Source organism: Kuraishia capsulata, genomic scaffold, assembly GCF_000576695.1.
Source record: "Kuraishia capsulata CBS 1993 genomic scaffold, Kuraishia_capsulata_scaffold_1, whole genome shotgun sequence".
In the NCBI taxonomy this organism is placed as follows: Eukaryota; Fungi; Ascomycota; class Pichiomycetes; order Pichiales; family Pichiaceae; genus Kuraishia; species Kuraishia capsulata.
Window position 1 is genome coordinate 607,382 of NW_019172950.1, and position 15,502 is coordinate 622,883.

At 47.0% G+C, this 15,502-nt stretch overlaps 9 protein-coding genes across 9 annotated transcripts in view; 5 read left to right on the forward strand and 4 right to left on the reverse strand.

The window, feature by feature from the left end:
• Positions 1 to 311, reverse strand: part of KUCA_T00000324001 (uncharacterized protein) — a gene marked incomplete at both ends in the record, with an annotated part of 1,638 nt that extends 1,327 nt beyond the window's left edge. The window contains one exon of the mRNA XM_022604854.1: positions 21 to 311. Coding sequence (XP_022456380.1) covers positions 21 to 311 — 291 coding nt within the window. The remainder of the gene's footprint in view (positions 1 to 20) is intronic.
• A 269-nt stretch (positions 312 to 580) lies between these two features.
• On the forward strand, positions 581 to 3,403 carry KUCA_T00000325001 (uncharacterized protein; the record flags this gene model as incomplete). Its single annotated transcript, XM_022604855.1, has 1 exon — positions 581 to 3,403. The coding sequence occupies one exon, from the start codon at positions 581 to 583 to the stop codon at positions 3,401 to 3,403; it is 2,823 nt and encodes a 940-aa protein (XP_022456381.1).
• Positions 3,404 to 3,816: 413 nt separating this feature from the next.
• Positions 3,817 to 5,196, reverse strand: KUCA_T00000326001 (uncharacterized protein; the record flags this gene model as incomplete). Its single annotated transcript, XM_022604856.1, has 1 exon — positions 3,817 to 5,196. The coding sequence occupies one exon, from the start codon at positions 5,194 to 5,196 to the stop codon at positions 3,817 to 3,819; it is 1,380 nt and encodes a 459-aa protein (XP_022456382.1).
• A 586-nt stretch (positions 5,197 to 5,782) lies between these two features.
• Positions 5,783 to 7,357, forward strand: KUCA_T00000327001 (uncharacterized protein; the record flags this gene model as incomplete). The annotated part of the gene is made up of 1 exon (XM_022604857.1): positions 5,783 to 7,357. One exon carries the CDS (start codon positions 5,783 to 5,785, stop codon positions 7,355 to 7,357), a length of 1,575 nt encoding a protein of 524 aa, XP_022456383.1.
• Positions 7,358 to 7,610: 253 nt separating this feature from the next.
• On the reverse strand, positions 7,611 to 8,999 carry KUCA_T00000328001 (uncharacterized protein; the record flags this gene model as incomplete). Its single annotated transcript, XM_022604858.1, has 1 exon — positions 7,611 to 8,999. The coding sequence occupies one exon, from the start codon at positions 8,997 to 8,999 to the stop codon at positions 7,611 to 7,613; it is 1,389 nt and encodes a 462-aa protein (XP_022456384.1).
• A 122-nt stretch (positions 9,000 to 9,121) lies between these two features.
• KUCA_T00000329001 (uncharacterized protein) lies at positions 9,122 to 10,204 on the forward strand (the record flags this gene model as incomplete). The annotated part of the gene is made up of 1 exon (XM_022604859.1): positions 9,122 to 10,204. The coding sequence occupies one exon, from the start codon at positions 9,122 to 9,124 to the stop codon at positions 10,202 to 10,204; it is 1,083 nt and encodes a 360-aa protein (XP_022456385.1).
• Positions 10,205 to 10,507: 303 nt separating this feature from the next.
• KUCA_T00000330001 (uncharacterized protein) lies at positions 10,508 to 12,310 on the forward strand (the record flags this gene model as incomplete). The annotated part of the gene is made up of 1 exon (XM_022604860.1): positions 10,508 to 12,310. The coding sequence occupies one exon, from the start codon at positions 10,508 to 10,510 to the stop codon at positions 12,308 to 12,310; it is 1,803 nt and encodes a 600-aa protein (XP_022456386.1).
• A 568-nt stretch (positions 12,311 to 12,878) lies between these two features.
• KUCA_T00000331001 (uncharacterized protein) lies at positions 12,879 to 14,522 on the reverse strand (the record flags this gene model as incomplete). Its single annotated transcript, XM_022604861.1, has 1 exon — positions 12,879 to 14,522. The coding sequence occupies one exon, from the start codon at positions 14,520 to 14,522 to the stop codon at positions 12,879 to 12,881; it is 1,644 nt and encodes a 547-aa protein (XP_022456387.1).
• Positions 14,523 to 14,711: 189 nt separating this feature from the next.
• On the forward strand, positions 14,712 to 15,047 carry KUCA_T00000332001 (uncharacterized protein; the record flags this gene model as incomplete). The annotated part of the gene is made up of 1 exon (XM_022604862.1): positions 14,712 to 15,047. The coding sequence occupies one exon, from the start codon at positions 14,712 to 14,714 to the stop codon at positions 15,045 to 15,047; it is 336 nt and encodes a 111-aa protein (XP_022456388.1).
• Positions 15,048 to 15,502: the final 455 nt, after the last annotated feature.

The following is a 15,502-nucleotide window of genomic DNA, read 5'->3' on the forward strand; positions in this document are numbered from 1 at the left end:
TCTACCTCGTTTTGAAACACCTTTCCAGACAGAATGTTTTCACGCTGAACATCCTTGAGATAAACAGGCTTCTGAGCAGCTTTCACTTGCAAATTTGCGACTGCTTTCTCGGGCTCTTCAAAAAAACGAACGTTCGAATCAAAAAGCTTCTTGTCCCCGGTTTTAATGGCCTGAAGTACGTTGGAGATTCCTGCTTCAACTTCATCTGTCACGAGATCTCCGAATTCGTCTTCTTCCTCAGAGGTGGATGACTCGGACTCTTCCACCTCGTTACTGACAGGGTATCTATCCTGTTTGACTTTTCTGGGCATGTTGATGTGGTGCTAGAACGCTGCCTCGTCTGTATTTACTGTGTAATATATTTTTGAATTTTTTTTTTTTGAAGCAGAAGAGTCGTGTGGGGGAGAAGTAAAGTTTATGCTCGCCAGACGTTTCTGATTCTGCCACTCATGCCCGTGCACCCAATTCAATTATCCCAATCAGGAAATATCGTTTGGGCGCGTGCTTCCCACTTTTTCGCGCGTCTAATCTTCTAACCACCCATTCTTCTCTCCAGTATCGCCACCAATATACACAACCAATGGCTTCCCAGGTCGCTTCTTCTCCCAGCTTTCCGCTGTCGTCGCCGCCTCCGTCCCTGTCGGGTCTAGAGTCTCAAGCTCGGGCGCAATCGTCCAATCTGTTCTCTGACCTGCGCAATACCGAGAGCCAACAGTTACGTGACGAAGAAGATGAGAATGAAATTACCCACTCTGTCATCAAGCGCAGAGATTACTCGGCCATTGCCAAAGTGACTGATCTTACTGCCGAGAAGGTGCGTGAGGCCTTTGAGCAATTTTTGCAGGAGTTTGTCGATCCGTCTGTTGAAGACGCGCGCTTTGGAGGTAAGACTTACCTTGCTCAGGTTCAGGCCATGCAATCTTACGATATGTCAACGTTGTTTGTGGATTACGACCATCTGTTGACTGTTGAAAACGGAGTTCTGGCCAGTGCTATCACCGAGCAATATTATAGGTTTTTGCCATATTTGCTCAAAGGTCTTAGGGCCGTTGTCAAGAGACACGTTCCAAAGCTTCTCAGACGCTCGGAGATTTACGACGACGAGGAAGTCGAGCACCACGAAAGAATTTTCCAGATTGCATTTTACAATTTGCCAACTATCAAACGTGTTCGTGAGTTGCGTGCTCATCACATCGGGTCTTTGATCTCTATCAGTGGAACTGTTACCCGTACAAGTGAAGTGAGGCCTGAGCTGTTCAAGGCCTCGTTTACTTGTGATTACTGTAAGACTTCGATTGATGGAATCGAGCAAATGTTCAAGTTCACCGAGCCAACCTCGTGTCCAAATCCCGGTTGTGAAAACCAGGCTTTCTACACACTGAACGTCTCCAAATCCACCTTTACCGATTGGCAGAAGGTGAGAATCCAGGAAAATTCGTCCGAAATACCTACTGGATCTATGCCACGTACCATGGATGTTATTCTCAGATGTGACATGGTCGAGCGTGCCAAGCCAGGTGATCGCTGCCGTTTCACGGGAACCGAGATCGTGGTGCCAGACGTGACCCAGCTGGGCCTGCCCGGTATCAAACCCGCTGCAGTCAGAGGTATGAGAGGTATGGCCTCCACAACGGAATCGCTAAACTCTGGAGTTACCGGATTGAAAGGTCTTGGTGTGAGAGACTTGACCTATAAGCTCGCGTTCTTGGCATGCCATGTCAACTCTCAGGTCTCAAAGACCGGTGAGACTCTCGAAACAGAGGAAGACCAGATCACTTCGTCGCTGGACAACGACAAGGAGCAGGAGAAGTTTTTGAGTACGCTATCTGATGCTGAAGTTGCGGAGCTAAAGGAAATGGTGAGAGACGAAAACGTCTACTCCAAGCTGGTACAATCGATCGCTCCAGCCGTGTTTGGTCATGAGGCTGTCAAGAAGGGTGTCTTACTGCAATTGCTAGGAGGAGTCCACAAGAAGACTATTGATGGAATTAACCTCAGAGGAGACATCAACGTGTGTCTGGTAGGGGATCCTTCCACCTCCAAATCGCAGTTCTTGAAGTATGTATGCTCGGTTTCTCCCCGTGCTATCTACACCTCTGGTAAGGCTTCTTCGGCAGCTGGTCTGACTGCTGCTGTAGTCAGAGATGAGGAGAGTGGTGAGTTCACCATTGAGGCGGGAGCTTTGATGCTTGCTGACAACGGAATCTGTGCCATTGACGAGTTCGATAAGATGGATATCTCCGACCAAGTGGCAATTCACGAAGCCATGGAGCAGCAAACCATTTCTATTGCCAAGGCCGGTATTCATGCCACATTGAATGCCCGTACTTCCATTCTAGCAGCTGCTAATCCTGTCGGAGGCCGCTACAACCCCAAGTTTGGGCTCAGGGCCAACCTTAACATGTCTGCGCCAATTATGTCGCGTTTCGATTTGTTCTTTGTGATTTTGGATGAGTGTAACGAACGTATTGACACGCAATTGGCTGACCATATCGTGAATCTACACATGTTCCGTGATGATGCTATTCATCCTCCATACTCTGCAGAACAGCTTTTGCGCTACATTCGTTATGCCAAAACCTTCAAACCAAAAATGCCCAAAGAAGCTAGAGACTATCTTATTGCCAGATACAAGGAGCTCCGTGAAGATGACGCTCAAGGATTGGGAAGATCCTCTTACCGAATTACGGTGAGACAGTTGGAATCGATGATCCGTTTGTCTGAGGGAATCGCCAAGGCCAACTGTACCGAGGTGATAAAGCCTGCTTTTGTAGCAGAGGCCTATGATCTGTTGAGACAGTCGATCATCAGAGTCGAGAAAGATGACGTTGAGATAGACGAAGACGAAGCTGGTGTCATTCACGAGGCCGAGGAAGAACAGGAAGGTACCCAGCAGGACGCACAGGATGCTGACAGAGACACTGACATGGTGGGGAACGAAGATCAGCCACAGCACCACCGTTCCAAGCGTAGCGTGCTGCCATATGACAAGTACATCAAGATGATGAACTACATGGTCAAGAAAGTCTCTGCTACGGAGTCGGATCCTGCTTCGAGAATGACTGCCGAGCAACTTGTTGAGTGGTATCTTTCTCAAGTTGAGGATGAGCTTGACACTGAGGCAGACTACTGGAACGAGAGGAAGCTGGCCTTCAAGGTTCTCAAGAAGATTGCTAAAGAGAAGATCGTGTTGCCAGTATCTGTTAGTGAAGACGAGGAACTGCTTGAGCCAGAACCAGCGTTTGCTTCTCAGGATCCACAGAGTCTGACTGATTCCCAGAGGCTGGAACTACAAGAATGGCAGAGAAACCAAGAAGCGGCCAGAGGCCAAAAATTGGTATATATTTTGCATCCTAACTGTTCCATTGTGGACTTCTTTGACCAAAGGCCCGAGGAAGAATAATACTGAAGATTTGAGGAATGATTTTGCTTAGTTGAATTACCGGTTTGTTTTTGAGTTCATTATTTAAATTCTATTTTGATTGAGGGGCTGTAGTTGGATAATGAATTGGTGATTTATTGCTGATCGTATAATGTTGTTTGAGTGTGATTTCGGATACGATATCAACATATGATTATATTTAGATACTGCTCCCAGCTGATATGGCTTTTGTATTCATTATTAACATGACATGACACGTTGAACTATTTCCATTTCTTTGTGCCGCCTTTGTATGGTAAGATTTAAGCAGTCATGCAGTCATGCGGTCTCATGCATGCACGCTGTATGTGTCTTGAAGTTATATCTCCGGTTATTGTGATCTTACTCACCCACCATATTATTCGTTTAAACTGCTTTTTCTATGCCTCTTTTTTCTAGTTCGAGTTCCTCTTACCTAATCGATTCTTCACGATTTGAATCGGAATGACACAATCCTCCACAGAATCGTGTGTTCCAGACTGAATATTCAAACTCAGATACTTCCACGCTAGCTTCTTGAGAGAATCCTTTCTCCTCACCAAAGAAGACTCGGAATACAAAATCGCGGTATCGACAATTCGCTGAGTAGGCAGTAATCTTAGACAATTAAAGTCGTTCTCAAGTCCGTGTCCCACCACAACAGTCTCTGAGTCAAAAATTTCCCGAAGTAACGATTGTATTTGTTGAAGGTCGAGAGAGTCTTCTGGAATCTCAGCCACATCCGATACATGGGTATTAAGATCAATAATCTCTCCCTTGGGTTTGACCAACTTATCCAGGATCGTCTTCTCGGTCACGTAGTCCACAATACTGATCTTGATGCATTCAAACCCACAGGATGTGAATCCCATCTCGCAATCGAGACCAACAGCCTTCAGAGCTTTTGAGTTTGATGTGTGCTCTGGCAACTCAACAAAAGGTAACTCCTCGTGCATATCCTTCATAGTGGAGTGCTTGAAGACATGATGTTTCAACACCTTGCACCCACGAGCTTCTCCTACGGTCTGATTACAACAAGAAAACACCCGCGAGTTGTAATCGTTGCTTGCAGCCGAGTTCTCAGCCTGTTTTAGAACCTCTTGTTTTCCCGGGTGGTAACAGCATGTCGTTTCTTTCATCTGGGTAGATCTCATGAACTCTTCGTTGCATCTCAAACACGACTTGAGACCAGGTGCCTTTGGTTCTGAAGGAAGAAACGAAGAGTCTTCTTTTTCGGCCTCAGGGATTTGCATTGGATAACCGTGTCTTTCTAGTCGTTTTCGAGGAATGCACACTGAAAACAGGCGATCCAGCCAGTCGTCAAGACTGGCCATATCATGTGTATTCCGTGCTTGAGACGGCTTGCCATGCTCGTTGCCAAATTTCACCAGATTGTACAACAAGGTTTTGATTTTGTTGTTGTACGCAATTTTGGTTGAACAAGAAGTGGCGATCTCAAACTCGGTTTCTATCGCCTTCTCCACACTAGATTCAGTGCCATGGCCCTTAGACCTGTAATGGTTCTCTAGCTGTCTTAGGTAATTCAGTCTCTGGGGAATCGTCTCGGGCGCATTCGGATAAACCTGGCGAGGGATCAACTTGGATCCTTTCGGTTCCTTGACTACCTTGACAGCCTTCACTGTACGGTCTTGCCTCAAAATGTCGTGGTTCGTCTCATTTACGCGGTTGCGCTTGCGTCTAGAAGGCACAACACCTGAATGGTCGAACGGACAATGCAACAGAGAGCACCCCGTTTGTGGACAAGCCTGATCAAACTTGTGCGGCACCGGGAACATCGAAATGCGACGAAAAATCAACCTTTTCTGTGTGCTGTATGTCTATGTCTATCCGCACTAGCGGTCCTCTATCTTTCTCATCTCCATCGGGAAGCCATCATAATTTTTCATACGTACCCGTTGGTACACGCCTGGCCATTGCCTATAACGGGGTTTGTGGCGGGGATGAGAGGAGACCAAATAGCCTTTCAGGACGATTTTGTCTCCCAAACAAAAGGCCACCAACTTCCCTATTCTGTACTGTTTGAGCAGGGTCTTTTCCGATAATAAAAATGCCTGAAACCGCCGCCAATCATCGCCAACTGTCGCCCTCTTCCACACCCCACTATGGTGCGATAGAGAAAGGTGTGGCGTGCAGTTGGTTGGTACACTCTTCGGGTTTCGGGCAGATGACGAGAATCTCGCAGCGGTCTCTGGATGACGGACTGGAGTATTATTATCACGTTAGACAGCTTGTCCTTTGCCATTGTTTTTTTTGTCTTGTTCTTTATAGACCTTCTTTTTGTTTGTTGGTTCTTGCTGCCGTTGCATTTTGCCCGGTTTATGATTGCTGTTTTATTGGCTTGTATATAGATTCCCAGGCACAATGTCAGTACCTTTGGGAGACATCATTTACACAGCCGTCAAGCCTATCATCAAGATCTACTTGATCATGGGAATAGGCTTTTATATGACGCGAAAGAATGTCCTTTCCGTTGAAACCACCAGAAACATCAGTGACCTTGCTATAACCATTTTGCTGCCATGTCTGATGTTCAACAAGATTGTCACCAACATCAGCAATGCCGAACTGAAGCAGATTGGTACGATTTTACTAGATGGAGCATGTCTCCAACTTGGTGGCGCAAGTCTGGCTCTTGGGCTTGCTGTTCTGCTGAAATGCCCCAAGTACTGGATTGGAGGAGCCATTTCGGTAGGACTGTTACCGAACATTTCAGATCTGCCAATTGCATATCTCCAAACGCTAGGAACGGGCGGGGTGATCACGTCGGCCGAGTCTGAGAAAGGTGTGGCCTATGCATGTATCTTCACGTGTCTACAGTTACTTTTTCAGTTCAATTTGGGTGGTTTCAGACTCATTGGCTGGGACCTCCGTGAAGAGATACGCAAGGCCAAGGAGTTAGCAGAGAACGACGAGAAAATCGCCTTTGGAGCTAGTTCTTCTTCTGAAGAAGACGAAAGGAATACTGTGTTGCAACCGGAGAATTCTAGTGACAATCCTGTGTCGGAGGTGTCGTCGTTGTCGTCTGTAGCAAGTGGGCAGAACCAGGACCAGCGCAGAGAGTTTATTGATGCGAGGCCGTACAGCGAAAATCCAGTCTCGGCCACCACAACCAGAAGAAGACGCGCTAGTGTGGCTCGTTCGGTGGCCACTAATGAAGAGTCCAGAGACGAAACAGCCCAGACCATGGAGGATGTCGTGAGACTGTATTCTAGAGTTGGCTCAATAGTTGAAGGCCAGGACCCAGATACCCAGGGATTAACCGAACTTGGTCTTAGACAGTCACAATCACACCAGAAAGAGCCTGTCAAGAATAATATACCCATATCGTCGCGGGTATGGCATGTGGTGAAGCAAACACTCAAGATGATTGGTCTCAGTTGTCTCAAGCCCATCTCCATAGTCATGGTGGTCAGTGTTTGCTTCTCCATGATCCCTTGGGTTCGTGCTCTGTTTGTTCATAATACCCAGGCCTCAGTCCCAGATGCCCCAGACTCGGAGCCACCTCTCAGTTTTATCATGGACTTCACCAGCTACGTTGGTGCGGCTCAGGTGCCTTTGGGACTGCTGCTTCTGGGCGGAACCATATCGCGACTTCAAATCAAAGGAATCGACAAAAGAGCATTCCGTATTCCTCTGGCGTTGGTTTTCATGAGACTGATACTTTTCCCAGTTATTGGCAGTCTTCTCAATCACAGATTCAAGAAGATTGGGCTATTTTACGACGATAAGATTCTCGAGTTTGTCTGCTCAATCACCTGGGGATTGCCTCCAGCTACTTCAATGATTTATATCACAGCATTGTACATGCCAGCCACTTCGAAAGAGAGAATACAGATTGACTCTCTAGCTCTTACTTATATCTTCAGTTACACGATACTGGTTGTGTCGTTGCCGTTTCTGACTTCGTACACTCTGAAGGTTCCTCTTGGGTATTGAGTGGTGGGGTTAATGGTGGATATGATGGATATGATGATTTCATGAGTGGGGACAAAGCGAAAAATTGAGTCGGAAGTCTGGTGTTGGTATTCCCTAATGATAATTCACTAATGGAAATGAGAGACAGGTTCGTTAGCGCAAAATGAATAGCAAGTTAACTCTTGCAAACTGCTGTTGCTAAGCTTATTGATTTGACAATTATTCACGGTAATAATTATTTATTCAATTCCCAGCTTTCTCTGTATTTCTTCTTTCATTCAAACGACTCCTCCAGCTTTATATACATATTTCTCACCTCATCTGGTGAAAGTAACTCGATTTTTCTGTTATCACGACTCCTCATGGCCACTTTTCCAGCCTCAGCTTCCTTATCACCAACTATAATGATGTAATTGTATCCCTTGACTATAGCCTCTCTCGTTTTCAGCCCCACGGTATCGCTACGATTGTCGACATCAACGTTGAATCTGTGCGACTCGAGAATAGCAGGAGCATCCAATGCTTCGAGCAATTCGCCTGAAATTGAGGCAGCAACTTTTTGCGCATATTCCTTATGGGTTTCGTTGACTGGGATGACCACTGCATGACGAGGGCTCAGCCAGAACGGCCATTTTCCATCAAAGTGGTCGATCAGAAGCGCCAAAAACCGTTCAACAGATCCAAAAACAGCTCTGTGGATCATGACTGGCTGGTGCAGTTCCCCATCTTCGCCCTTGTACTTGAGTCCAAATCTAGCGGGCAATTGGAAATCAAGTTGGATGGTTCCTATCTGATGTTCTTTGCCGAAGTTATCCTTCAGCAGGATGTCGATTTTGGGTCCGTAAAATGCCCCATCCTTGTCACGAGTGTTCCAATTCTCTTTTCCAACGACTTCATCGAGCACCGAAGTTAATTGATGCTCGGCTTCGTCCCATTCCTGTTCAGATCCAATGTGTTCATCAGGTCTAGAGCTAAATGTCATGCGGTAGTTGTCCATGCCAAAAACACCGTAAACCAGTTTAACAAGTCTCAAACTCTTTGCAATCTCCTCGCCAACTTGTTGACGAGTACAAAATATATGACCGTCGTCCTGGTGGAATCTCCGCACACGCGTAAGTCCAGTGAGCCCTCCACTGGCTTCGTTGCGATGCAGTGAAGACCAATCAGACATCCGAACAGGCAAGTCCTGGTAACTCCGCAAAGTACTGTTAAATATCACGCAATGCCCCGGACAGTTCATGGGTTTGAGCCCGTATGTGTGATTACCATCACAATCGTTGTTCTCGAAACCTTCTACCTTGAACATGTCCTCTTTGTACTTGTCCCAATGTCCGCTAGTCTCCCATAGCGCTTTTTTGTATATGAGTGGCGATATCACTTCTTGAAAGCCATATCTCGCCTGTTGAACCTTCATGAACTGAACAAGCTTGTTAAATATCCGTGTTCCATGCGGCAGGAAGAACACTGATCCGGGAGAAGCCTCGTCTACCATGAACAGCTGCTGCCGCTGTCCAATGGAGGCATTTTTCGTGGAAGTCGTCGAGTGACACCGTATAAGAAGCTGTGTGCTCCTTCTGAGCTTAAACATTGCTAGTGAAAAAGTGAGCAAGTTGCTGTGGAGTACATTCATGCCGGCTTGTGGTTCGAAATGTTTCACCGGCATCTTGGATTTTGTAGTGTTTTCACCAATTTAAAAGGTCGTGCACATCCCTCACTACTACTGGACATCTGATACCTTTGACCAGCTCCTCTTCCAACTAAAACACTCTACTGCAACATCCACCCATGTCGTCGTCTATTTTAAAGCTACGAGAGTTCATTAGCAAGAAGAAACGGGACCAGGTAAAGCTGGAACCCGTGGATGATATAGCGGATGCAACCGAACTTCGTGTTGGAGACGAGGTGTTTGGCTTGGACGAACCCACCCAGTTCGTCACTGAGGATAAGGCCTCGGGCGAATCTACGGATCATTTGCTGAGGACTGTGTACCATTGTTTGGTGTGCCAGGCTCTCAGTACAACAGACTATGTGTCGCAATGTGAATCGAAGAAAATACCGATTATCAGCTTTTTGGAGAGAACGGAGCTGATCTCGTGGTTAACAGGATCGTCCTCTACGTGTCAATACGTCACGGGAAAGACGTCTGCAAAGAGCTCCGAACCTGAGCCAAAGAAGCGCAAAGTTGAGGACCCGTTCTTGGCCGAGATTCTTGCCAATGAGCGTAACTTGATTGACCACAACCGTGCTTTGAGAGGCGGAAAGCCCATTGATTTCTCCTCTGTGGCCAAAGATTGCGAGAACAAAATCATTAGGCCACTCAAGCAGCAACAGCGGAAGCAAACAGCTGTTGTCAAAACTCCTTCCTCCGCGGACAGACACAAACGCAAGGACCCTATCATCATTCTGTCACCTGCTGCGTCTGCCTTGATGACCATGGCTAACATCAAGGACTTCCTAGAACTGGGAAAATTTGTGGACCCCACTCAGGTTCAAGTATCGTCCAACAACATGCTGATTCTGCAGCGCAAGAGCCAGCGGTTTGGTAAAGAAGTGAAGTTCCTGGTGGTGGACAATGTGGAGAAGTTTTTCACGAAGCCAGAGTACTGGGACCGTGTTGTGGCAGTGTTCACAACCGGCCAGAAATGGCAGTTCAAGAGCTTCAAGTACCCCGATCCTAACGTTTTGTTCCAGAAAGTGAAGGGCTTCTACGTGCACTACGCTGGTGACACGGTGCCGGCTACGGTGAAGCAATGGAACGTCCAGGTTGTGGAGATTGACAGAAACAAACGTTTTAAGGACAGGCAGACGTCAGAGTTTGTTATGGACTCTTTGGAGAAGTCCATGTCGAGCAAGGGCTTTGGTAGGTAATGTATAGTAGTCTCCACAACACTCTGGGATTGTGGTATTCAGATATCTTAGATTTCATAAATGGCTTCTCCATAGTTGGGCATGCCTTGTATTAACTCAGTTTCCCCCAATTTTCCGTTTTTCACCAAAACATATGCCGTTACCGGTCTCAAAAGCCGCAACCGGCGATTTTCCATTCCCCATAAAAAACCCCAAAAAGGAAGTGGCCTCCCCAATACCCCATCGCCCAAATTTTCGCCTGCAAAAGCTGTCTTGTTTCAATTTAACTCCTGTCCTACTAAGTAACAAAGGCATTATAATGAGATGATGATTTTAAGGTCACCCATAAGACGTCTGGCACGAGGGGCTCTCGCAGAAGTCGGGTTTGGGCTTCGATCGAGGCCCTGGGTTGGAGTTACTGGGGGTTTGACAGGAAACGCTGGCATGAGGTCTACGAGGATAACTTGCATATCTACAAGCCAATTTCGCTCGCCGATAATTGCCCAATTGAGATGGAATTCACACCAGGCGGGATCAGGTGAAGAGAATAAGCATATTTCCAAGAAAGCTCCGGATGCCACCGAACAGGTGCGAGGATGGACCACGAAGGAGGAAATGCTAAGGTCAGCCACTAATCCCTTTAGCCGTTTCTATGCGCGGTCCAAGTGGTATTTGAAAAGATCGAAGCGTCCTTTCAACACAGATGACTTCAGCGCATTTTTCTCTTGGCTTGTGGCGGGTAATATGGTGCTGTTGGCCATTGGTACGACCACCTTCTTCTCGCTGGTGCTATTCACCATAAACACAGTATTTGCCCAGGAATTGGTTGCACAGGCAGTGGGAAACTTTCTCACGCGGAATATCGGATTAACTGTTGTTTTTGAGAACGCTATCGTTCCGGGATGGCGAGAAGGGAAGATCAGCTTCAGGAAGTGCTTCGTTAGTAAACGCCCAAAGGGAACGCAGCAGTTCAAGAAAGGGTCCCAGGCTAGTGCTGCTGCGGCTGCAGCTTTACCACCTACTGAAAAAGGTGTCGAGGAGGAAGCGGACGATGGTAACTACACGCAGTTCGATCTTACCATCGAGGAGGTAAACGTATCGCTTTCGTTTAGCAAATGGTTCAACGGAAAGGGCATTTTGAAGGAAGTGGAGATGAAGGGGCTGCGTGGAGTTGTTGATCGTACTCATGTTTACTGGGTCCCAGGCGATTTAGCCACAAATTACAAGAATATACATCGGCCTGGTGACTGGGAGATTGAAAACTTCAAGATGGAGGATGTTCTTTTTACCCTTAAACAACCGGATGGCTTCCGGCCATTCAATGTGAGCATTTTCAGTGGTGATCTTCCCCATTTCCGCAAAAACTGGCTCTTCTTTGATATCCTGAACTCCAATAACGTGAGTGGATCCTACGACGATTCGCTGTTCACGATTCACAAAAAACAGCGCATTGACGATTTTGGGTCTGATGATATTGTCGATGGCACCGGTACTTCTCGGGTTCCGAATTGGAGACGAGTTACCCGTTTGAGGGTTGATAACTTGAACCTAGACCACCTCAATGCCGGTGTAGAGGGTCCTTTTGGCTGGATCACACAGGGAACAGTTGACATGATCGGCGATGTGATGGTTCCCGAAGAAGACGAACCCAATGTGGCCGAACTGCTTAAGACAGTTGCTGATAGCATTGCCAAAGAAGCGAGACGTTATCGTTTGAGTCCAGAACAGCAGCAACAGAGGCAAAACCCGCGTGGAAGCGTTTCTGACTATTTGGTGTTAGACTTCCAATTACGCATCAACAATCCTCGAGCTGCTGTGCCATTGTTCAATGGAGAACTGTCGTATATCAACAATGCATTGATTCGCCCGATTGTTGGGTACATCAACTCACGACGCACGTACATCCCTATCAGATGTCGCATAGTCAAAAAGGTGGACGATTTCGATGGTTCCTGGACCATTTACGACAGTCTGTTGATGGACGATCTGCAGGCCGAGGTTTACGATGCATTCGTGGAATATGTTGCAGATGATACTGCGAAGGTTGAGCGTGCCCGTAAGGTCGGTTTCTGGAGTCTCCAATTTTTGATCCAGGTGTTATTATGGAGTCTTGGGACGATTGCATGAGAGGGGCCGGTCCGATAGATCGTATTCAAAATGCAAAAGTTGCAAAAATGATTATAAAATGAATGAGGTGAAAAATCACAGCCTTATAAGAGCATACGATGAACAATGTTAACAGCATGGATGATCTACAGGTTCAAGCCTAATACGAGTGACGAATAAAGAAATATATCGCAACTTTGTGTGTGATAGTAAGAACATGCAAATTTACATGAGAATTGCCGTTCAAATAAACCATTCAAACAACTGAAAAGTAAAAATACTCGATAGTGATAACATACCCGTGAAACTAAAGTGAGGAACGAAGGACTGCTTTGGTTAGGCATAAAAGTTTTGAGGCTTGTGCAGGTTAAAAGCTTCTAGAACAAAAGGTGCATTCAAGCGAGTGATCTTTTCCTGCATGCTCCAAGAGTTAAGATGCTGTAATGTCTGAGATCCACATTTACCTGCAGATATGCACCAAACCACACAGGAACCCTATCAAATGTGACTTATCTAAAATTAATATTGAAGTTTGAGTCATTCTACGATGCTTTGAGTCAAAATTTTGTATAAAACTAATTTCTCCGAACTATTTCCCCTTGAATTGGTCCTCTGTAACACCTGCACCCATAGCTGCTGTAGAAGAAACACCGCCAGTGACTAACTTCAAAATACCATCAATGTACTCAGCTCCGGACCACTTTTGGTGCTTCACAACCTCAACCCCCTTTTCAATCTCAGGAGCCTGGACCGTCTGGCCATAAGCACGCATTCCGATCTCAACATAGTTCTTGGCAAATTCGTCAATGGCAAGGGCGTTCGTGTGAAGTCCTGCAAGGGTGATGAATTGCCAAACGTATCCTAATTGGCCTAATCTAGAGATGTATGTCTCCTGTTCCTTGGGCGACATGGCAGCATTCCAGTTGAAAGAAGGCGACAAGTTGTACGCCAACCATTTGTCTGGAAATTGCGCTTTGACGCCTTCTGCGAACTCACGGGCTTGTTCGTAGATAGGCAATTTGGACTCCATCCAGATCAAATCAGCGTATGGCGCGTATGAACGGGCTCTCATCACAGCGCATTGGGTTCCACCCTTGTAACGATAGAAGCCCTCCCTAACACGGGGAGAGTCCCAGTCAAAGAAGATGTCCTTGCCCAAAATTTCACGGGCTAATTCGCGAGCTTCACGGTTAGGAGTCAACGTCAGAGGACCAACCTTGGAGTTGAACTTCTCGAGTCCAGCAGCTTTTTCACTGGCCGTAAAATCACTAGCCTCGATGGCATCTGCCACTGCCTCGTGGAAAAGCTTTAGTCCTGCAGATTCGATCCAGTCAGTTTCAACCTTAGCTAAGGCCGCACCAGAAGCACCGTGCAACTCGGCTAGAGCCATGGTTTCTGCCAAAGGAGTAACATCCTTTGTAGCACCAATAATGAAGTAATGATCTCTAGGATCGATGGTAGATGTCAGCAGAGTCGCAGCCTCAGAATCAGTCCGGGCAACACAGAGCAAGTCCGACCCGAAGATGTCTGCACTGGTACGAATCGCTATCAAACGGTTAATGTGTTCCTGAACTGGCACCAGCACTTTTCCAGCCATGTGACCACATTTCTTGGTTCCAGGAGCCTGGTCCTCGATATGGATTCCCGCAGCTCCCCTTTCAATGAACATCTTGGTGAGTTTGATGATAGCTGTGATACCACCATGGCCAGTGTCTGCGTCAGCAATGATGGGTCTGAGGAAGTCAATATAGTTCAGTTTTGCGCGCTCGGCAACAGGAAGTGAAAGTCTTTCTTCGCGCTGTTTGCGATCATGAAACAACTGCGCAAAAAACAGATGTTCTACCTTATTGGGGACGGTGTCCATGGGGTAGTCAGCAAGATCCGGTGATGGTTCGTTGGATGTGGAGGCTGTGGAAGAACATTGCCATCCACTCACATAAACTGTATCCAAATATTTGGCCATCTGCGCAACTTGGACAGGATCAAGTGCTCCGAATGTGAATGAGACCGACTTATCTGCATCTCTCTTCTCGAACTGGGCAAATGCTTTCTGGGCTAGCTGGTTAGACAGGTATGGAGCACGAATAGAAGAACGACGCTTGGCAATTTCAGCTGCTGTGTAAATTCTTTTGGTCTGTTTCCAGCGAGGCTGAGACCACCATTCTTCAATTTCGCGGATTTCTGCTTGGAAATCAGCTTCTTCCTTGTCGATGTCTATCTTTGAGTAAGGCATTGCGGATGTGGTGGGATCTTTTAATCAGTAGTAAACGAGTCTTAGCAATGAATTTGCAGTTAAGGACTTGTTGTCTTGAACTAGCTCTGTTGTGTCAACAATAAGACTTCGCTTTCTTCCACTCTTTCTGCTCTCTCAATCCAGCTCCATAACTACCCCAGAATCCAGCCCATATTTATACCACCAAGCATGTGCTCGGAATCGACACGGCCTTCAGATTTCCCCGGGACAGTCACCCCGAGTAAAGGACTAACGGCTCTCGTGCAATGTGCTGTCAACACTTCCGTCTGCCCTTTTCCCCGGATCCCCAGCAGCTGCCCCACACCCGGAGGTCGTGCCGAACTCTGTCATGTGATGTCAAGTGGTGGTAGTGCACTACACACCTTGCGCGGCCAAGACTCCAAGACTCTAGAAGACTCATGTTTGCGTGTGTTAACCAACTGGCTATCGGCTATCGGCTATGCGGCATGTCGTGTCAAAGCCCGATGGCTAGGGAGAAGACCCTGGGCGAAGAGACCAATGTGATGTGTGTAGGGCTATTGTTGCAAGCTGTGGACATAAAGGATAAGGAAGAGGGGATCTCCAGACAATAGATATATATTAAGAACATGGTCCATATTAAAGTCCTGCAAAATCAGCCTATAATCTAAAGGTAGTCACCGTCGTAAGTGACCTGCGCCTGCGAAGTCACCTTCCGGTTTCATTCCCCAAACCTTATTTGACTCTTCAGTATTGCAACCCATCCGAGGGTCCTTCATCCCACTTATTTATCACCACCCCTGGCCATCTCGTACTAAACCCTCGTATTGCCGGCATCCCGCCGCAGTCGGGTAACCCCAGTCCTCAATAAATCGGTGCATATTGCAGAGATGGTTCAGGTGCCCGCAGCAAAGTCGCGGCTTCGGCGCAGCGCCGTGCCGTTCTGGATTCAAAGCCACCGTGAGGGATGCCTTGAATTTTCATCGCGCTAGTGAGCCTCG